Source organism: Chenopodium quinoa, unplaced genomic scaffold, assembly GCF_001683475.1.
Source record: "Chenopodium quinoa cultivar QQ74 unplaced genomic scaffold, ASM168347v1, whole genome shotgun sequence".
NCBI lineage: Eukaryota > Viridiplantae > Streptophyta > Magnoliopsida > Caryophyllales > Amaranthaceae > Chenopodium > Chenopodium quinoa.
The window spans coordinates 1-23,394 of NW_018744212.1; the positions used below are offsets into that span (position 1 = coordinate 1).

Genomic DNA, 23,394 nt, shown 5'->3' on the forward strand with positions numbered 1-23,394 from the left:
CACATTGGGGAATACAAAGTTTGTTACTTGAAATAAGAAGCCATCTTGAAGTACAAAGTTGCGTGAAGGGTCTTTGGTACTCTTTTGCCAAATCCGGACAGGTTGCATACAAATCAAGTATATGGTCAAAACCAATGATCCTAGCATCCACCATGGCTAGCAAATAAGATCTCCTTGATAGTGCATCGGCAACCACATTTGCTTTGCCTTCCTTATACTTTGAAGAAAAACGTAAAAGACTGTAGGAACTCAACCCACTTGGCGTGTCTATAATTCAACTTTTGTTGTCCATGAATATACTTCAAAGCTTCATGATCCGAATGTAGCACAAAAGGTTTTGGTCTTAAGTAATGAGACCAATGATCCAAAGCACGTACAATAGCATAAAAATTCACGATCATAGTTAGAGTAGTTCAACTTTGCACCACTTAGTTTCTCACTAAAGTAAGAGATAGGTCGTGCTTCTTGAATTAGAACCGCACCTATACCTGCTCCACTTGCATCACATTCAACTTCAAACAATTTATCAAAGTTAGGCAAAGCTAGAACCGGTGTATTGCATAGTCTTTCCTTGATTGTCTCAAATGCTTGTTGCGCCGAATTAGTCCACACAAAGTCCCCTTTCTTCATCAATTCCGTGAAAGGTGCCATGATACTAGAAAAGTTTTCTAATGAACCTTCTATAGAACGATGCAAGACCATGAAAACTACGTGCTTCACGAATGTTTTTAGGTGCCACCCAAGTAGAAATAGCAGCCACCTTCTCGGGATCCACTTCAATACCCATTCCCGAAATAATATAGCCAAGAAAAGAAATACTTGGAACCATGAATGAGCACTTTTCAAGTTTGCCATATAGTTGTTGTTCTCTTAAGGTTTCAAATAATCTTCTAAGATGATCAATATGTTCAATATTATCTCGACTATAGACTAATATATCATCAAGGTAAACGACAATGAACTTATTTAAGAAGGGTCTAAGTACCTCGTTCATGAGCCTCATGAATGAACTTGGCGCATTGCATAGCCCAAAAGGCATGACCATCCATTCATATAATCCTTGCTTAGTTTTGAAAGCAGTCTTCCATTCATCTCCTTCTCTAATTCGCATTTGATGGTAGCCACTTCTAAGATCGATCTTGGAAAATATGATAGAACCATGTAACTCATCAAGCATATCTTCTAGTCGTGGCATAGGAAATCGATACTTGATAGTAATGTTGTTGACCGCTCTTGAATCAATACACATTCTCCATGTACCATCTTTCTTTGGAACTAGTAAAGCTGGAACCGCACAAGGGCTCATGCTTTCACGAACATAGCCTCTTTCAATCAATTCCTCTATTTGTCTTTGAAGCTCTTGGGAAGCCGTAGGATCGCACCTATAGGCTGGTTTATTAGGTAGAGGAGCTCCGGGAATAAGATCAATAGCATGCTCTATTCCACGCAAAGGAGGTAGACCTTTAGGAAGTTCCTCTGGGAACACATCCTTAAATTCATCTAGCAACTCTTCTATGTGCATGTTTGTTGAGGAACTTGTGGATTTCGCCTCTTTTATCACTAAGGCAAAGACCGTGGCTCCCTTTTCTACTTCACTCTCAAGTTCCTTAGCATTCAAAAAGAAATTCGGCACTTGCTTCTCTTTATCTTTGGTATGACCGTAGCTTGAATTAGGGGGTAGAGGATTGAGTTTGAACCTTTTGTTTCCTATTTTGACCGAATACGTATTTGCCTCACCATCATGTGTAACTTGACGATCAAATTGCCAAGGTCTCCCTAAAAGAAGGTGACAAGCACTCATAGGAATAATATCACACCATAACTTTTCTTTGTATTTGCCAATGGAAAAGCTTACTAAGGCTTGTTTCTTCACATGAAGTCCCTTAGAATCATCAAGCCAACTCAACTTGTAAGGATTCTCATGTACTCTTGTTGGAAGGTTGAGCTTAGTAACCATCTCTGTGGACGCCACATTGGTACATGAACCACTATCAATGATCACCTTGCATGATCTATCTCCTACTTTGCAACGAGTATGGAATAAGTTTTCACGTTGAGATTTGTTAGGGATTGCTTCGGCATGGAGGATCTTCCTTAACACAAGCACTTTTTCATCATCTTCGGGATCAATCTCATCGTTCTCTTCCTCACTACTTGTTGCCTTAGTTTCGGATTCCTCTTCGTCACACCCAAAAACTATGTGTTTCTCTTCTTCTACTTGTTGTTCGTATTGTCTTATTGTGAGAGCTTTCTTGGAAGGACATTGATCCGTCCTATGTCCCTTTCCTTGACATTTGAAACACCTAATTCGGGATTCGAACTCTTCTTTAGATATCTTAACAAATTTCTTTTCTCCACTTGTTGAGCTTTCTCCCTTAGACTCGTTGGAACTCGGTTTAGAAGGTTTGAAAGTTTTGCTTGTTTCGGTCCCTTGTGAGGACTTGGTACCAAAACTCTTTGTACTTGTGCTCTTCTTATCTTCGAGCCAATGACTTTCAATCTTCAAAGCTAATTTGCACACATCATTGAATGACTCATAAGTACTCAAATCAATCTTCTTAGCAATAGGTCGATTAAGACCCTTAAGGAATCGAGCAATCCGCAATGGTTCTTTCTCCTCCAAATCACAAAGAGAGGTTAGTTTATCAAATTCAGCAATATATTCATTAACACTCTTAGTATCTTGTGTCAACATAGTGAGTTTCACATATAGAATTTGTTCGAAATCATGTGGAAGATATTTAGAACGCATCTTCCTTTTCAAAACCGTCCAAGTCTTGATTTTTTCTTTTCCTGCTCTAGCACGTCGTGCTTTCAAATTATCGAACCAAATTCCCGCATTCTTAGTGAGTCTAATATAAGCAATCTTGAATCGTTGGGAATCATCAAAACCCTTATAATCTGAAATTTTCTCTAATTGTCTCGCCCACTCAAGAAAATCTTCGGGGCTTCCTAGACCCGTAAAATCATCAAGCTTGATACCTTTATCATCGAACTTTTTATTATAATGGGTATCATCATCACTGTTAGAAGCATCACTATCACTATCATGCCGTTTTTTCTTCTTTTTCTTTTTATCAAGCAATAATTGTGAAAAAGCATTAAAACGTGCCTCCGTATTATCTTGCAATCTTGCAAATTCATCCATGAGTTTGCTCAAAGCTTCCTCCATAATTATAAGACAAAAAAAAAGACTTAAAAGAACCCTTATCCACACAGGTATATCCCACAAAAATCGCAACACAACTTGGAACAAAATCGCACACAAAGAGCAGTAAGTATTAAATCGGACCAAAACTGACACAGTTGCGGAAAACAGTCCAGTTTAATAGCAAACGAACGCGAAAAATTCTGAAATTTCACAGGCAGAAAGTAGACAAAATTTCACCCAAAATCAAAAAAAGAATCACCTGCAAAGACTTTGTAACGAAGGAGAACGAGCCTTCTGAAGTTGACAGAAAAACTGGTTATCCGAGAACAAGTGCGATTTGATGAACGAGTTGTTGAACGATCAAAAACCCCTGAAATCTGATACCAATTTGATGTGGATTTAAACCCCTTAACTTAATAAAGAATCTAAAATCACACAAGTAACACAAGCCCTTCGAATTTCCTAAGAAAATCGAACAACTTAAGAATAACGAACCGGATATGACTTTGAAAACGACCACTCCTGGAACGAATTCAACGTCTCTCAAATTACCTAGACCACTCCTGGAACTAAGTACTCTGATGAACAAAACTTAGACTACTCCTAGAACTAAGAATTGAACGTTCTAATTATCAAAACAACTCCTTGAATTGAAAACTAGCAAAAGAATTTGTAAGCAATTAAGCAAAACAAACAATAAACTTGTATTGAATTTTCTGGTTTTGGTTGTGTATACCAAGCCACGAAAAATCCCTTATTTATAGCCTAAACTAACTATTCCTAAGTCTATTCGAACTAGGAAAAAAAAACCCTAGCCTTGATCCCCAAGTATCCTAGATAGAATAGGAAACCCAATTCTAATGGAACTAGGAAACTAGTAATAAGACTAGTTCTAATTAAACTAAAACTTCTTAAAACAATTCCTAATTGACTTAGAAATTATTTTAAACTAAAATAACAGAAATTAAGAAGATTCCTAATTGCTTAAACCAAGAAAAACCCTTTCAAGTGAAAGGTAAAAACTTGCAAGCAAAAACTCTAGAAAAAACTAAGTATAGAAAATCTTTCTTTTCGTACTGCCGCGGAACCACCGTCTCACGCGCCGCCATCATCGACACGCGCCCCACCGCCGTGTAGCTGGACTCAGGCCGGAGCTAGGGAGCCGGCGCGTGGCACCCAGATCGGCGCGTCGCCGCCGCTGCCGTCGTCGGAACCCAACTGGACCTTGACTTCTTCTTCAATGGCTGCGCATGTTAGCCATTCTTGATTCTTTACTCCAAGCTCGAACCCTATTGGCCTTAAAACCAATATGATTGGCTCTTCAAAAGAATTTCCCTCTTGATCCACATCAACAAAGCTAGTTGAATCAAATGAAAGTCAAACACATTCAAACAAAACTATTTTAATCAAATTAAAGTCAAATACATTCTACAAAGCTAATTGAATCAAATGAAAGTCAAACACATTCAAACAAAGCTATTTTAATTAAATGAAAGTCAAATACATTCTTTAAAGCTAGTTGAATCAAATGAAAGTCAAGCACATTCAAACAATGCTATTTGAATCAAATGAAAGTCGAACACATTCAAACAAAGGAATTTGAATCAAATGAAAGTCAAACACATTCAAATAAAGCTATTTGAATCAAATGAGAGTCAAATACATTCAAACAAAGCTAACTAAATCAAATAAAAGTCAAATACATTCTACAAAGCCAATTGAATCAAATGAAAGTCAAACACATTCAAACAAAGCTATTTGAATCAAATAAAGTTCAAATACATTCTACAAAGCAAATCGAATCAAATGAAAGTCAAACACATTCAAACAAAGCTATTTTAATCAAATGAAAGTCAAACACATTCAAACAAAGCTATTTAAATCAAATAAATGTCAAATACATTCTATAAAGGTATTTGAATCAAATGAAAGTCAAACACATTCAAACAAAGCTAAATGAATCAAATGAAAGTCAAACACATTCAAACAAAGCTATTTAAATCAAATGAAAGTCAAATACATTCTACAAAGCTAATTGAATCAAATGAAAGTCAAACACATTCAAACAAAGCTATTTTAATCAAATGAAAGTCAAATACATTCTTTAAAGCTAGTTGAATCAAATGAAAGTCATGCACATTTAAACAAAGGAATTTGAATCTAATGAAAGTCAAACACATTCAAATAAAGCTATTTGAACCAAATGACAGTCAAATACATTCAAACAAAGCTAATTAAATCAAATAAAAGTCAAATACATTCTACAAATCAAATTGAATCAAATGAAAGTCAAACACATTCATACAAAGCTATTTGAATCAAATAAAAGTCAAATACATTCTACAAAGAAAATCGAATCAAATGAAAGTCAAACACATTCAAACAAAGCTATTTTAATCAAATAAAAGTCAAACACATTCAAACAAAGCTATTTAAATCAAATAAATGTCAAATACATTCTATAAAGCTATTTGAATCAAATGAAAGTCAAACACATTCAAACAAAGCTATTTGAATCAAATGAAAGTCAAATACATTCTACAAAGCTAATCGAATCAAATGAAAGTCAAATACATTCAAACAAAGCTATTTTAATCAAATGAAAGTTAAATACATTCTACAAAGCTAATTGAATCAAATGAAAGTCAAACACATTCAAACAAAGCTATTTAAATCAAATAAATGTCAAACACATTCTATAAAGCTATTTGAATCAAATGAAAGTCAAACACATTCAAACAAAGCTATTTGAATCAAATGAAAGTAAAATACATTCTACAATGCTAATCGAATCAAATGAAAGTCAAATACATTCAAACAAAGCTATTTTAATCAAATGAAAGTCAAATACATTCTACAAAGCTAATTGAATCAAATGAAAGTCAAACACATTCAAACAAAGCTATTTAAATCAAATAAATGTCAAATACATTCTATAAAGCTATTTGAATCAAATGAAAGTCAAACACATTCAAACAAAGCTATTTGAATCAAATGAAAGTCAAGCACATTCAAACAAAGCTATTTTAATCAAATGAAAGTCAAATACATTCTACAAAGCTAATTGAATCAAATGAAAGTCAAACACATTCAAACAAAGCTAATTGAATCAAATAAAAGTCAAACACATTCAAACAAAGCTATTTTAATCAAATGAAAGTCAAATACATTCTACAAAGCTAGTTGAATCAAATGAAAGTCAAACACATTCAAACAAAGCTTTTTTAATCAAATGAAAGTCAAATACATTCTACAAAGCTAATTGAATCAAATGAAAGTCAAACAAATTCAAACAAAGCTATTTTAATCAAATGAAAGTCAAATACATTCTACAAAGCTATTTGAATCAAATGAAAGTCAAGCACATTCAAACAAAGCTATTTGAATCAAATAAAAGTCGAACACATTTAAACAAAGCAAATTGAATCAAATGCAAGTCAAACACATTCAAACAAAGCTATTTGAATCAAATGAGAGTCAAATACATTCTACAAAGCAAATCGAATCAAATGAAAGTCAAACACATTCAAACAAAGCTATTTTAATCAAATGAAAGTCAAACACATTCAAACAAAGCTATTTGAATCAAATGAAAGTCAAACACATTCTACAAAGCTATTTGAATCAAATGAAAGTCAAACACATTCAAACAAAGCTATTTAAATCAAATGAAAGTCAAATACATTCTACAAAGCTAATTGAATCAAATGAAAGTCAAACACATTCAAACAAAGCTATTAAAATCAAATGAAAGTCAAATACATTCTACAAAGCTAATTGAATCAAATGAAAGTCAAACACATTCTAACAAAGCTATTTTAATCAAATGAAAGTCAAATACATTCTTTAAAGCTAGTTGAATCAAATGAAAGTCAAGCACATTCAAACAATGCTATTTGAATCAAATGAAAGTCAAACAAATTCAAACAAAGCTATTTTAATCAAATGAAAGTCAAATACATTCTACAAAGCTATTTGAATCAAATGAAAGTCAAGCACATTCAAACAAAGCTATTTGAATCAAATAAAAGTCGAACACATTTAAACAAAGCAAATTGATCAAATGAAAGTCAAACACATTCAAACAAACCTATTTGAATCAAATGAGAGTCAAATACATTCTACAAAGCAAATCGAATCAAATGAAAGTCAAACACATTCAAACAAAGCTATTTTAATCAAATGAAAGTCAAACACATTCAAACAAAGCTATTTGAATCAAATGAAAGTCAAACACATTCTACAAAGCTATTTGAATCAAATGAAAGTCAAACACATTCAAACAAAGCTATTTAAATCAAATGAAAGTCAAATACATTCTACAAAGCTAATTGAATCAAATGAAAGTCAAACACATTCAAACAAAGCTATTAAAATCAAATGAAAGTCAAATACATTCTACAAAGCAAATTGAATCAAATGAAAGTCAAACACATTCTAACAAAGCTATTTTAATCAAATGAAAGTCAAATACATTCTTTAAAGCTAGTTGAATCAAATGAAAGTCAAGCACATTCAAACAATGCTATTTGAATCAAATGAAAGTCAAACAAATTCAAACAAAGCTATTTTAATCAAATGAAAGTCAAATACATTCTACAAAGCTATTTGAATCAAATGAAAGTCAAGCACATTCAAACAAAGCTATTTGAATCAAATAAAAGTCGAACACATTTAAACAAAGCAAATTGATCAAATGAAAGTCAAACACATTCAAACAAACCTATTTGAATCAAATGAGAGTCAAATACATTCTACAAAGCAAATCGAATCAAATGAAAGTCAAACACATTCAAACAAAGCTATTTTAATCAAATGAAAGTCAAACACATTCAAACAAAGCTATTTGAATCAAATAAGAGTCAAATACATTCAAACAAAGCTAATTAAATCAAATAAAAGTCTAATACATTCTACAAAGCTAATTGAATTAAATTAAAGTAAAACACATTCAAACAAAGCTAATTGAATCAAATGAAAGTCAAACACATTCAAACAAAGACTTCGAATCAAACGAAAGTCAAATACATTCTACAAAGCTAATTGAATCAAATGAAAGTCAAACACATTCAAATAAAGCTATTTGAATCAAATGAGAGTCAAATACATTCTACAAAGCAAATCGAATCAAATGAAAGTCAAACACATTCAAACAAAGCTATTTTAATCAAATGAAAGTCAAACACATTCAAACAAAGCTATTTGAATCAAATGAAAGTCAAACACATTCTACAAAGCTATTTGAATCAAATGAAAGTCAAACACATTCAAACAAAGCTATTTAAATCAAATGAAAGTCAAATACATTCTACAAAGCTATTTGAATCAAATGAAAGTCAAATAGATTCTACAAAGCTAATTGAATCAAATGAAAGTCAAACACATTCAAACAAAGCTAAATGATTCAAATGAAAGTCAAACACATTCAAACAAAGCTATTTAAATCAAATGAAAGTCAAATACATTCTACAAAGCTAATTGAATCAAATGAAAGACAAACACATTCAAACAAAGCTATTTTAATCAAATGAAAGTCAAATACATTCTTTAAAGCTAGTTGAATCAAATGAAAGTCAAGCACATTCAAATAATGCTATTTGAATCAAATGAAAGTCGAACACATTTAAACAAAGGAATTTGAATCTAATGAAAGTCAAACACATTCAAATAAAACTATTTGAACCAAATGACAGTCAAATACATTCAAACAAAGCTATTTGAATCAAATAAAAGTCAAATACATTCTACAAAGAAAATCGAATCAAATGAAAGTCAAACACATTCAAACAAAGCTATTTTAATCAAATAAAAGTCAAACACATTCAAACAAAGCTATTTAAATCAAATAAATGTCAAATACATTCTATAAAGCTATTTGAATCAAATGAAAGTCAAACACATTCAAACAAAGCTATTTGAATCAAATGAAAGTCAAATACATTCTACAAAGCTAATCGAATCAAATGAAAGTCAAATACATTCAAACAAAGCTATTTTAATCAAATGAAAGTCAAATACATTCTACAAAGCTAATTGAATCAAATGAAAGTCAAACACATTCAAACAAAGCTATTTAAATCAAATAAATGTCAAATACATTCTATAAAGCTATTTGAATCAAATGAAAGTCAAACACATTCAAACAAAGCTATTTGAATCAAATGAAAGTAAAATACATTCTACAATGCTAATCGAATCAAATGAAAGTCAAATACATTCAAACAAAGCTATTTTAATCAAATGAAAGTCAAATACATTCTACAAAGCTAATTGAATCAAATGAAAGTCAAACACATTCAAACAAAGCTATTTAAATCAAATAAATGTCAAATACATTCTATAAAGCTATTTGAATCAAATGAATGTCAAACACATTCAAACAAAGCTATTTGAATCAAATGAAAGTCAATCACATTCAAACAAAGCTATTTTAATCAAATGAAAGTCAAATACATTCTACAAAGCTAATTGAATCAAATGAAAGTCAAACACATTCAAACAAAGCTAATTGAATCAAATAAAAGTCAAACACATTCAAACAAAGCTATTTTAATCAAATGAAAGTCAAATACATTCTACAAAGCTATTTGAATCAAATGAAAGTCAAGCACATTCAAACAAAGCTATTTGAATCAAATGAAAGTCAAATACATTCTACAAAGCTAATTGAATCAAATGAAAGTCAAACACATTCAAACAAAGCTAATTAAATCAAATAAAAGTCAATACATTCTACAAAGCAAATCGAATCAAATGAAAGTCAAACACATTCAAACATAGCTATTTGAATCAAATGAAAGTCAAACACATTCTACAAAGCTATTTGAATCAAATGAAAGTCAAATACATTCTACAAAGCTAATCGAATCAAATGAAAGTCAAACACATTCAAACAAAGCGATTTAAATCAAATAAATGTCAAATACATTCTATAAAGCTAATTGAATCAAATGAAAGTCAAACACATTCAAACAAAGCTATTTGAATCAAATGAAAGTCAAATACATTCTACAAAGCTAATTGAATCAAATGAAAGTCAAACACATTCAAACAAAGCTATTTGAATCAAATAAAAGTCAAACACATTCAAACAAAGCTATTTTAATCAAATGAAAGTCAAATACATTCTACAATGCTAATTGAATCAAATGAAAGTCAAACACATTCAAACAAAGCTTTTTTAATCAAATGAAAGCCAAATACATTCTACAAAGCTAATTGAATCAAATGAAAGTCAAACACATTCAAACAAAGCTATTTTAATCAAATGAAAGTAAAATACATTCTACAAAGCTATTTGAATCAAATGAAAGTCAAGCACATTCAAACAAAGCTATTTGAATCAAATAAAAGTCGAACACATTTAAACAAAGCAAATTGAATCAAATGCAAGTCAAACACATTCAAACAAAGCTATTTTAATCAAATGAGAGTCAAATACATTCTACAAAGCAAATCGAATCAAATGAAAGTCAAACACATTCAAACAAAGCTATTTTAATCAAATGAAAGTCAAACACATTCAAACAAAGCTATTTGAATCAAATGAAAGACAAACACATTCTACAAAGCTATTTGAATCAAATGAAAGTCAAATAGATTCTACAAAGCAAATTGAATCAAATGAAAGTCAAACACATTCAAACAAAGCTAAATGAATCAAATGAAAGTCAAACACATTCAAACAAAGCTATTTAAATCAAATGAAAGTCAAATACATTCTACAAAGCTAATTGAATCAAATGAAAGTCAAACACATTCTAACAAAGCTATTTTAATCAAATGAAAGTCAAATACATTCTTTAAAGCTAGTTGAATCAAATGAAAGTTAAGCACATTCAAACAATGCTATTTGAATCAAATGAAAGTCAAACACATTCAAACAAAGCTATTTTAATCAAATGAAAGTCAAATACATTCTACAAAGCTATTTGAATCAAATGAAAGTCAAGCACATTCAAACAAAGCTATTTGAATCAAATGAAAGTCAAATACATTCTACAAAGCTAATTGAATCAAATGAAAGTCAAACACATTCAAACAAAGCTAATTAAATCAAATAAAAGTCAATACATTCTACAAAGCAAATTGAATCAAATGAAAGTCAAACACATTCAAACAAAGCTATTTGAATCAAATGAAAGTCAAACACATTCTACAAAGCTATTTGAATCAAATGAAAGTCAAATACATTCTACAAAGCTAATCGAATCAAATGAAAGTCAAACACATTCAAACAAAGCGATTTAAATCAAATAAATGTCAAATACATTCTATAAAGCTAATTGAATCAAATGAAAGTCAAACACATTCAAACAAAGCTATTTGAATCAAATGAAAGTCAAACACATTCAAACAAAGCTATTTAAATCAAATAAATGTCAAATACATTCTATAAAGCTATTTGAATCAAATGAAAGTCAAACACATTCAAACAAAGCTATTTGAATCAAATGAAAGTCAAATACATTCTACAAAGCTAATCGAATCAAATGAAAGTCAAATACATTCAAACAAAGCTATTTTAATCAAATGAAAGTTAAATACATTCTACAAAGCTAATTGAATCAAATGAAAGTCAAACACATTCAAACAAAGCTATTTAAATCAAATAAATGTCAAACACATTCTATAAAGCTATTTGAATCAAATGAAAGTCAAACACATTCAAACAAAGCTATTTGAATCAAATGAAAGTAAAATACATTCTACAATGCTAATCGAATCACATGAAAGTCAAATACATTCAAACAAAGCTATTTTAATCAAATGAAAGTCAAATACATTCTACAAAGCTAATTGAATCAAATGAAAGTCAAACACATTCAAACAAAGCTATTTAAATCAAATAAATGTCAAATACATTCTGTTTGGGGGTTTTCTGTGTCCTTCGGGAGAGTTACAATTTCCTAGCAGACTTCCTTCTTACGCCTGTACTTGCACCTAGCCGACTTCCTTCCTGCGCCTGTACCTGCACAAGTAACGGAGACTCCGGATGGGGGGTGGGAGTTCCGCCTCCGAAGATTAAGTTAGTATCTTTTCGAAGTGGAATAAGAACTGTAAAAGCTTCTCGGTTCGAGAGCGTTTCATTAGGTTTAGGCTTTGTTTGGTTTTTTGTGGTTGCAATTAATGTCCGTCCCTCATAAATGAGGTCTACCCTTTCTATTTATAGTAAGGGAGAACTGTACCTCAATAAGGGTATAAGGGACACGTGTCTGCAAAGGAAATGGGCCTTTGCAGACTGCTGAAAAATTGACACGTGTCAAGCATTTATTGGGCCACGTGTCTTAGGTATTTTCACCCTAAACATCTGCCCCTCACAGATGAGATGTGGCAATCTCACGTGTCATCTGTGACAGACGTAGGGTGCACGGGGTAAGTGACGGTTCGTCTGCCTTCCCCCTCTTGAATTTCAAATTTTCGTGCAAGTGACTGTTCGCCTTCTGCCTCTTTCTATAAGTAGGGTGGCTACCTCTTTCCTCCGCACTTTTTATTTTCAAAAATTTCCTGAGAAGCTCTGATACCGGCTGCTTCTTTCAAGACTTTCGAGCATCCGGCTTTCGCAAGAACTTGACGTCTGCCTTCCGGCTGAGTGCGGATTTAGTAAGGTACCGTCTGCTTTCTCCCTCTACCCCTAGATTAAGGACCTCACTCGGCATTTTGCCGCCTGGGTATATTATGTAAAATACCCTCATCCGTCATTTTGCCGCATGGGACTGGCTTGGGACAAGTCCAAAAAATCTCCCTCATCCGGCGTTTTGCCGTCTGGAATGTTTAATACACTACCATCCGGCATTGTGCCGCATGGGACCCCTTTAAGCCAACTTTGTTTTAATGCAGACTAGTCATAAGTACCCTCATCCGGCCTTTAGCCGTATGGGGGTGGTTTGATCAACCTTTGCTTTCAAACATCTTTCAAATTGCCCCCATCCGGCATTTAACCGTATGGGGGTAGTTTGAGTAGCCTTGGCTTTTTCTCAAACATCATTCAAATTGCCCCCATCCGGCATTTAACCGTATGGGGGTAGTTTGAGCAGCCTCGACTTTTCCCCAAACGTTGTTTTAATTGCCCCCATCCGGCGTCTAACCGTATGGGGGTTGTTTGAGCAGCCTTGAGCTTTTTCTCAAACATACAAATAGCCCCCATCCGGCTTTTAACCGTATGGGGATCGTTTGAGCAACCTTGGCTCAAACTGTTTCAAATTGCCCCCATCCGGCTTCTAACCGTATGGGGGTCGTTTGAGCAGCCATGGCTTAAACTGTTTCAAATTGCCCCCATCCGGCTTTTAACCGTATGGGGGTCGTTTGAGCAGCCTTGGCTTTTTCTCAAACGGTGTTTAAATTGCCCCCATCCGGCGTCTAACCGTATGGGGGTTGTTTGAGCAGCCTTAAGCTTTCTCAAACATACAAATAGCCCCCATCCGGCTTTTAACCGTATGGGGGTCGTTTGAGCAACCTTGGCTCAAACTGTTTCAAATTGCCCCCATCCGGCTTTTAACCGTATGGGGGTCGTTTGAGCAGCCTTGGCTTTTTCTCAAACGTTGTTTAAATTGCCCCCATCCGGCGTCTAACCGTATGGGGGTTGTTTGAGCAGCCTTGAGCTTTTTCTCAAACATACAAATAGCCCCCATCCGGCTTTTAACCGTATGGGGGTCGTTTGAGCAACCTTGGCTCAAACTGTTGCAAATTGCCCCCATCCGGCTTTTAACCGTATGGGGGTCGTTTGAGCAGCCTTGGCTTTTTCTCAAACGTTGTTTAAATTGCCCCCATCCGGCTTTTAACCGTATGGGGGTTGTTTGAGCAACTTCCAGCCCATCTCTGCTATCCCTCATCCGGGACTCCGCCGCTTGGTGGGCTTTTAAATGAGCTTCCAATTAAACATGTCTGATCTATTTTTCTTTATTTCAGCTTCAAACACATTCGGAAATTTCCGCCTGTGTAGGTTTCAAGCCACCATCTCAGCAAATTCCAACCTCCAAAGGTACCGTCTGCACCCTTTTTCAATTCTTTTTGTTAATTTTCCGGTTGCATAGATAGGATATGGACCCTTCAATTATACACTCGGCACAGTTTACGACTGCTGTCAGGCGGTCACCAGGGACGGCTGAGTCTAGGACTGGGACTGCCGTCTGGGGGTATTTGGGCGAACCTTCACCTACCTCGAATCCGACCGTCTCTGTTCATGTGCAGGACAGAATGGCTCGGATAAGATGGACGGCAGTTGACCCGGATTACAAATCCGACGACGCAGCCGAAGATCCGGCTGATCCCAGAAACGAGGACCAGACGGCAGGACCGTCTGGTGAAATTCCCTTGGAAGAAACCTTGGGGACTCGTCAAGATTCTCCGAGTGGTCCGAGCACACCGGGTGATAGCATATTAGAAGACTCTGATTCTAATGCCGAAGGATCCGGCGATGAATCTGCTGGAGAAGGGTCTGGGCCCGAATCTGAAGCCCCAGCACAGGAGGCTGAGCCTATTGTTGAGGAGGCCTACAAATGGCCGGCTAAGGGGGATCCGACTGACATGACCATGTCAGCAAGAGACGTGGTCACCCTTACTGCAACCCTTCCTGCCTTTCTTTTTAAAAGGAAACCAGTTGGGAAGGACTGGGAAATAAGAGTCCCGCCTGTTAATGCAACCGTCGTATGGGAGGATGACTTGGACCATGCCGATGATTTTTTCGGCTGTTATGAGGCGGCATTCAAAGCAGGCCTCCGGTTCCCCCTTCACCCCTGCATCAAGGACATATTGCTGGGGTACGACTTGGGGGTATGGCAATTGACTCCTAACTCTTGGATCAATATTTTGGGGTACATTGCCGCGTGTGAGCTGCAGGAGGTAAACCCCAGTTGGGAGGCTTTTGCACACATGCATTACCTCAGCCGGGCTCCGGGTGGGTGGAACGCCTGGTACACCCTTACCACCAACCAAGAATACATGATGACTTTGGAGAAGCCATCAAAGTGGACCAACTGGAAGAGCAAATTTTATGTCGTCTCTTCGCCTTCCACTTCCCTAAATCACCGGCTGCGGCGGTATAATAAGCACCCGGCATTACTGGGCAAAAAATGCGCGCTCCCAAAAGTGCCGTCTGAGGCCTGGGACCAAATAATGGAGACGGGTCTCTTCCTCAAAACGACCCATCAGATGGAGGACGGAAGTGAAATCATCGTCCCAAAGTTCTGGGTACCACTCCCGGAATGGTTAAGGGACGAGTCATTCTTGTCCCTTTGCAATCTAAGTTCAATGTTTAAAAAGAGTAGGTTCATTAACCCATCCGGTATTCTGACACCTGATTATGCGTACACGCTCTAACTCGAATTTCCCTTTTCTGCAGGTACAGCTAAAAGAATGGTGCCTCCTGAAAAGACACCTGCCTTCTCAGCTATTGAGCTGAGAAAGAAGCAAATCGAAGAGAAGAAGGCGGCACTGGCCGCCAAGAATGGAGTAAAACCTCTTCCATTTCTTACCGGATGACATATGATCTGCCTTTGTTTCTAACTGATTGCTTTGTTTTGACTTTTCAGGGTGGAACCCAAGGCATGCCAAAATCATTAGCAAGCATGCACAAAAGACCGGCTGGTGTGATACCTCAGCCGGCTTCCAAAGCTCCAAGGCTGCCGGGTCCACCTTTGGCAGCTAGTCCTGCAAAGAGGACGTCTGACCCTGCCAGGCCAACCACTGCAGGGAAAAGCCTGCAGCTAACGCCGAGTGCTTCGGCGGGCCAGACCCGGATGGGATCTGGCTCAGATGCGGCTGGGGGGGATGGCACCCCACAGCCTGTACAAGGTAAAACCTCTGCCTTTGACCCCCCCTGGCCGCTTGGGCATATGAGAGTCAAAACTCAAGCAAGCCAGTCTGGGGGCTCCTCTGGCAGCCGCATGAGTATAGGCGGCGCCTATGCCCAGTATCTGACAGATAACCCTTCCTTTGCAGATGACTCTACCAGCCGGCCCGACTACAACCAATACGCCAAGAGAATGGTCAAGACTCTGACCCGTTCTGAAAAGGAGGCGGTGCCGGCTGTACACCAGGTTAACCTGGATCGCATCAACTCTCTTCTTGCTGAGGTAAATAACCCGAATGCCCTATGCTTGTCTCAAGCTCTGCTTTTGCCGGATGAGAAGTAATTATCATCATTAGTTCTAACTCCTTTTCCGGTTGGTACCATAGGTGATGCTGAGAGTGGACGGGCTCCGAGTCCCCTTGCGTAAAAAGAAAGAGGAGGTAAGAGACGCTCAGAAGCGTGCCCTTGACCTAATTGACGTTAGTCAATTTCACACTATTAAATATGATTTGGCAACTAAAGAGAGAGAGTTGCAACAGGAGGAATTACTGAAAGAGGCTGTGCTGGCTGGGGATGAGGCCAAAAAGAAAGTTGATGAACTTGAGGTTAAGGTTAAGGACCTCCAGGCTGATCTCAGAGCTCTGGAAGGAGCTGACAAGGAAAATGCCAACCTCCGCCAGAAGAACAGCGAGCTGACTGTCCAACTCACTAATATTCAGGCGGCCCACAAAAAGGAGCTGAACGAGGAACTCAGCCGCCTGATAACAGAGAATGAAGCCGACTGCGAGGAGCGCATGAAGCTGGCTTGGGGCCTCATCCATCCGGACTCTGACTTTGACTATTTCCACCTCCGTTACTTGTATGCTTCTGAAGTTTATGAAGCTCGAGTACTCGGCACTCCTGCCCCTCCTCCTTTCGACGAGTGGGCTGAGAAGGAGTTAGGGTCAGAGCCGGATGGGGTGCCAATGGGAAACCAGCCGGAGCAGCTGCAGGAGCAGACGGCTGAGACCCAGGTTGGGCAAGCTCAAGGGTTGGAGCAGCCTCAGCAACAAGAGGAACAGCAAGATTGATATTTTCTTCTTTTTTTTTTTACCGGCCTGCGTGCCGTGTATTTTCGATGTATCTTTCCCGGACAAGGGTCCGGCTAACATTTTAATTAATCTATTAACCGACACAGTCGGGTTTTCTATCTATTATTTACAATTTTTTTATATATGCATTTTTTTTATATACGCATTTTTACAAGTATTTCAGACGGATGAAGAAGAGATACCACAATATGCCCCTGAAATGGCTACCTGTTTACCCCAGCAGTATACAGGCAGTCATTTCATGGAAGCCGGATGGGGGGTCAGTGACTGACCTAACCTTGCCCCGTCTGGTACAATTATATATTGGATGGGATGTAAAACCGTTTAGCTGATTACAGTGGCCCATTAGGAATTTCATTTTGGGTCCTTGCCGGATGAATCCCAGATGCAAAGGATCATTTCTAACGGCTGCAAATCGTTTTAGACAAACGTCGTTTGAGTTGTGGGATCGCTAGAACAATGTTCCACCCAGAAGGGAGCTGTTCTCTTCAGTGATTCACCCGGATGGGTGTCACCGGATGACTGCTCTTTTTGGAGCAGTGGTTTTAACAAGTGTTCTTCCGTCTGTGTTCTTGCACTAGACAGGTGCAAATACAATTGTATGAATGGAAATTATATGCTTTCACATTTCAATCCTTAGAAGTAGTACTTTTTCAAGTTATCTACATTCCAGGTACGAGGCAGCCGCATTCCGTCTGGGGTTTCCAGGCGGTATGTGCCGTTTCTAACTTCTTCAAAAATCCGGTAGGGTCCCTCCCAGTTTGGGGTCAGTTTCCCTTGTTCGTATGCCCTACCAGTTGCTTCAAGCTTTCGTAATACAAAATCTCCAACTTTGAGGGGGCGTTTAAGCACCTTTTTGTTGTAGGCCCTCGTCATTCGAAGGCGGTAGATTTCATGACGCAAGGCGGCGTTGCCCCTTCTTTCTGGAAGAGTATCCAGAGACAGGCGCATGGCTTCCCAATTTGCCTCTTCATCATACAACATGATTCGAAGTGTTGGCTCATATAATTCAATGGGAAGAACCGCCTCTGTGCCATATGCCATAAGGAATGGAGTTTCACCGGTTGACCCCTTCTCAGTGGTTCTGATGGACCAAAGAACGTGAGTCAACTCTTCTGCCCAAAGCCCGCCTGCCTTCTCGATCTTTTTCTTTATGCCGCTTGAGATGAGCTTGTTGAAAGCTTCAACTTGACCGTTTGCTTGCGGACGGCCAACGGATGCAAAGTAGTGGGAAATCCCTTGATCTTGCAACCAAGTCTTCAGGACAGGCGTTTCGAACTGGGGGCCATTGTCAAAGACCATTGACATTGGTACACCGAACCGGGTGATGACATTCCTCCAAATGAAGGAGATGACATCCTTTGTTTTGATGCCCTTTACTGCCTCGGCCTCAACCCACTTGGTGAAGTAATCAACAGCCACCAAAATGTATCTTCTGCCGCCTGGGGCAGGAGTGTATGGCCCCAAAATATCCATGCCCCATTTTGCAAAGGGAATTGGGCTGTGAATAGCTGTCATATCAGTTGCCGGCTGCCTTATCATCCGGCCGAACCTCTGGCACTTGTCGCATCTTTTCACCAGATCTAATGCATCCGCCTCAAGTGTAGGCCAAAAGTATCCTTGGCGCCGGGTTCTTTTGGCGAGGGTCCTCCCGCCAATGTGAGATCCACAGAAGCCGGCGTGAAGATCTTCCAGTATTTCCTTGCCCCGTTCTGGGGTAACACACTTGAATAGCGGCTGCAAGTAGCCCTTCCGAAACAGTTCACCGTTGTGCATTGCGAAGCTTAATGCTCGTCTTTTAAGAGCAGCTGCTTCGGATGAGGTTTCCGGTAGAGTGCCGTCTACCAAGTAATTCCGGATGGGGTCCATCAATGTGGAGCTTCGATCTAGAAGTCCAATGGGGTCATGTTCAATGCTTCTCTTTTCCATGACTTCCCAGAAGACTGATCTAGGCGTATCACATGTGGCGGAGGATGCAAGTTTGGATAGTGCATCCGCCTGATTATTCTCGGATCTGGGTACTTGACTCAGGTTGAATTCATCAAATGCCCCAGCCTCCTCTTTGACCGCCTGCAAATACATAATCATCACCGGATGGGTGGCCTCGTAGTCACCGTTGTACTGGCTAACGATGAGTTGGGAATCTGAGCAGGCATCAACTTTCCTTGCCCCGACCGCCTTACACATGCGGATACCGGCTAGCAGGGCCTCGTATTCAGCCTCATTATTCGAAGCTTGAAACTTGAATCGTAGAGCGTACTCGTATTTGTCCCCCTCCGGAGAGTGAATAATTACACCCGCTCCGCAGCCATTCAGCGTAGAGCTCCCGTCTACATAAACCCTCCAAACTTCATCGGTTTTATCCGGCTGTATTGGCCTTGTCATTTCAACAATGAAGTCGGCAAACGCCTGACCCTTAACTGCTCGCCTGGGTTCGAAAGTGATTTCTAAGCCTTGGATTTCCACAGCCCATTTAATCATTCTTCCGGATGACTCTAAAGTGGTCATAGCCCTTTTGAGCGGCTGATCAGTGTAAACGGTCACCGGATGTGCTAAAAAATACGGTTTCAGCCGCTTGACTGCTTTGAACAATGCCAGACCGAATTTTTCGATCATGGGATAACGAAGTTCAGCATTCCGGAGTATATGGCTTATAAAGTATACCGGGAGCTGATTACCGTCTCTCTCAGCAAGGAGGACGGCGCTCAAGGAGTGATCCGAGACGGACAAGTACATGTAGAGAGCCTCCTGGGGTAGGGGACTCACCAATCCTGGCAAAGAATGCAGGTGTTGCTTCAGCCGTTGAAATGCCGCCTCAGCCTCTTCACCCCATTCAAACCTTGACCTCTTTTTGATTGCTTGAAAGAAATACAGGCACTTGTCACCTGACCGGCTGAGGAATCTTCCCAGTGCCGCCAGGCAACCGGTAAGCTTTTGAGCCTCCCTAACGGTACGTGGCGACTGCATGTTGATCACCGCCTGTACTTTGTCCGGATTGGCTTCTATGCCTCTCTGATCAATCAAAAATCCAAGAAACTTCCCGGACTCAACTCCAAAGACGCATTTTTTAGGATTTAACATGACTTTATGCCGTCTGAGGGTGGTGAGAGTTTCTCGGAGGTCGGCTAGATGATTCGCCTGCAGCTTTGATTTGACAATCATATCATCAATGTACACCTCCACGTTCCTTCCAATCTGATCATAAAAGACCGAGTTCATCATTCGCTGGAAAGTAGCAGGCGCATTCTTCAACCCAAACGGCATCACCTTGTAGCAATATAGCCCTTGATCTGTGACGAAAGCCGTCTTCTCTTGGTCTTTCTTCCACAAGGGTATCTGATGGAAGCCGGAATAGGCGTCCATGAAACTCATTAGGGCATGGCCGGCTGTAGAGTCTACCAAATGATCTATCTTTGGAAGCGGGTAGCTATCCTTTGGACAAGCCCTGTTGAGGTCCCTGTAATCTACACACATCCGCCAGGTTCCATTCGGCTTTTTCACAAGGACGACATTGGCTACCCAATCCGGGTAGTAACATTGCCGGATGAATCCAACATCCAAGAGTTTCTTGACCTCGGTTGCTGCCGCCTGGGACCTTTCCTCGCCATGGTTCCGTTTCTTTTGCCTGACCGGCTTCTTCTTAGGATCCACAGCGAGTCTATGTACAGCAAGATCCGGACTTACACCCGGCATCTCTTCTACTTCAAAGGCAAACACATCTTTGAACTCCTTCAACAAAAGGAGCAAACCTGATCCCAAACTTTCAAACGCAGCCGTTCCAACCTTGACGGTTCTGTCTGGCCGGCAGTCTTCAAGGACAACATCAATTATTTCTCCTGCCGGCTGAGGGCGAAGAACGTTTGTCCTCTCCCCGGACAGTGATTGCTATTGTTTCTCCTTCACAGGCGCCAGTTGGTTCGCCTTCCTCTTTTTTACCGGCTGGCTTTGTAGCCGGTAAGCTTTGATCACAGTCGTCAAGTTCAACAATTTCCTTCTCTTGACCGCCTGTGTCAAGCGTTGGTTTGATGTCCGAGAGGTAACACTCTCTCGCCATCTTTTGGTCCCCACTCAAGGAACCGACTGTGCCATCATCCCTTTCAAACTTTATCAACATTAGAGATGGGATGATGACTGCCTTTGAGAGGTTAAGGGTGGGACGGCCAATAATCAGATTGTAGGCAGTCAGCTCTTCTACTACAAGAAACTTCACAACCATATGCCGGCCCTTACCCTTCTCTCCGAACCGGATGGGTAGATCAATCATGCCCACCGGATGTACTACTCCTCCCCCAAAACCTACAAGAGGGTATGAGGCCGGAAGCATGCTACTGGGCTTATACTTGAGTTTCTCCAAGCACCGGTAGCTGATGAGGTCGGATGAGCTCCCGGTATCAATCAAGATCCGGCCAACTCTTTGATTGGCGATTTTGCACTCGATGACTATGGGGTCATCATGAGGCCGCCTGACCTCGCCTCTATCTCTCTCGGAGATGTTAACTTCCGGAAATGAATATTCAGACGTCTGGCCCGCCGAAGCACTCGGCGTTAGCTGCAGGCTTTTCCCTGCAGTGGTTGGCCTGGCAGGGTCAGACGTCCTCTTTGCAGGACTAGCTGCCAAAGGTGGACCCGGCAGCCTTGGAGCTTTGGAAGCCGGCTGAGGTATCACACCAGCCGGTCTTTTGTGCATGCTTGCTAATGATTTTGGCATGCCTTGGGTTCCACCCTGAAAAGTCAAAACAAAGCAATCAGTTAGAAACAAAGGCAGATCATATGTCATCCGGTAAGAAATGGAAGAGGTTTTACTCCATTCTTGGCGGCCAGTGCCGCCTTCTTCTCTTCGATTTGCTTCTTTCTCAGCTCAATAGCTGAGAAGGCAGGTGTCTTTTCAGGAGGCACCATTCTTTTAGCTGTACCTGCAGAAAAGGGAAATTCGAGTTAGAGCGTGTACGCATAATCAGGTGTCAGAATACCGGATGGGTTAATGAACCTACTCTTTTTAAACATTGAACTTAGATTGCAAAGGGACAAGAATGACTCGTCCCTTAACCATTCCGGGAGTGGTACCCAGAACTTTGGGACGATGATTTCACTTCCGTCCTCCATCTGATGGGTCGTTTTGAGGAAGAGACCCGTCTCCATTATTTGGTCCCAGGCCTCAGACGGCACTTTTGGGAGCGCGCATTTTTTGCCCAGTAATGCCGGGTGCTTATTATACCGCCGCAGCCGGTGATTTAGGGAAGTGGAAGGCGAAGAGACGACATAAAATTTGCTCTTCCAGTTGGTCCACTTTGATGGCTTCTCCAAAGTCATCATGTATTCTTGGTTGGTGGTAAGGGTGTACCAGGCGTTCCACCCACCCGGAGCCCGGCTGAGGTAATGCATGTGTGCAAAAGCCTCCCAACTGGGGTTTACCTCCTGCAGCTCACACGCGGCAATGTACCCCAAAATATTGATCCAAGAGTTAGGAGTCAATTGCCATACCCCCAAGTCGTACCCCAGCAATATGTCCTTGATGCAGGGGTGAAGGGGGAACCGGAGGCCTGCTTTGAATGCCGCCTCATAACAGCCGAAAAAATCATCGGCATGGTCCAAGTCATCCTCCCATACGACGGTTGCATTAACAGGCGGGACTCTTATTTCCCAGTCCTTCCCAACTGGTTTCCTTTTAAAAAGAAAGGCAGGAAGGGTTGCAGTAAGGGTGACCACGTCTCTTGCTGACATGGTCATGTCAGTCGGATCCCCCTTAGCCGGCCATTTGTAGGCCTCCTCAACAATAGGCTCAGCCTCCTGTGCTGGGGCTTCAGATTCGGGCCCAGACCCTTCTCCAGCAGATTCATCGCCGGATCCTTCGGCATTAGAATCAGAGTCTTCTAATATGCTATCACCCGGTGTGCTCGGACCACTCGGAGAATCTTGACGAGTCCCCAAGGTTTCTTCCAAGGGAATTTCACCAGACGGTCCTGCCGTCTGGTCCTCGTTTCTGGGATCAGCCGGATCTTCGGCTGCGTCGTCGGATTTGTAATCCGGGTCAACTGCCGTCCATCTTATCCGAGCCATTCTGTCCTGCACATGAACAGAGACGGTCGGATTCGAGGTAGGTGAAGGTTCGCCCAAATACCCCCAGACGGCAGTCCCAGTCCTAGACTCAGCCGTCCCTGGTGACCGCCTGACAGCAGTCGTAAACTGTGCCGAGTGTATAATTGAAGGGTCCATATCCTATCTATGCAACCGGAAAATTAACAAAAAGAATTGAAAAAGGGTGCAGACGGTACCTTTGGAGGTTGGAATTTGCTGAGATGGTGGCTTGAAACCTACACAGGCGGAAATTTCCGAATGTGTTTGAAGCTGAAATAAAGAAAAAT

General features: G+C 39.8%; 1 protein-coding gene across 1 annotated transcript; it reads right to left on the bottom strand.

Annotated features, from left to right (window-relative positions):
* Positions 1 to 655: 655 nt before the first annotated feature.
* On the bottom strand, positions 656 to 23,089 carry LOC110694054. Its single transcript, XM_021871215.1, has 3 exons — positions 22,805 to 23,089; positions 1,840 to 3,070; positions 656 to 1,776 (listed from the first exon to the last, which is right to left on the bottom strand). The coding sequence occupies exons 1-3, from the start codon at positions 23,087 to 23,089 to the stop codon at positions 656 to 658; spliced, it is 2,637 nt and encodes an 878-aa protein (XP_021726907.1).
* Positions 23,090 to 23,394: the final 305 nt, after the last annotated feature.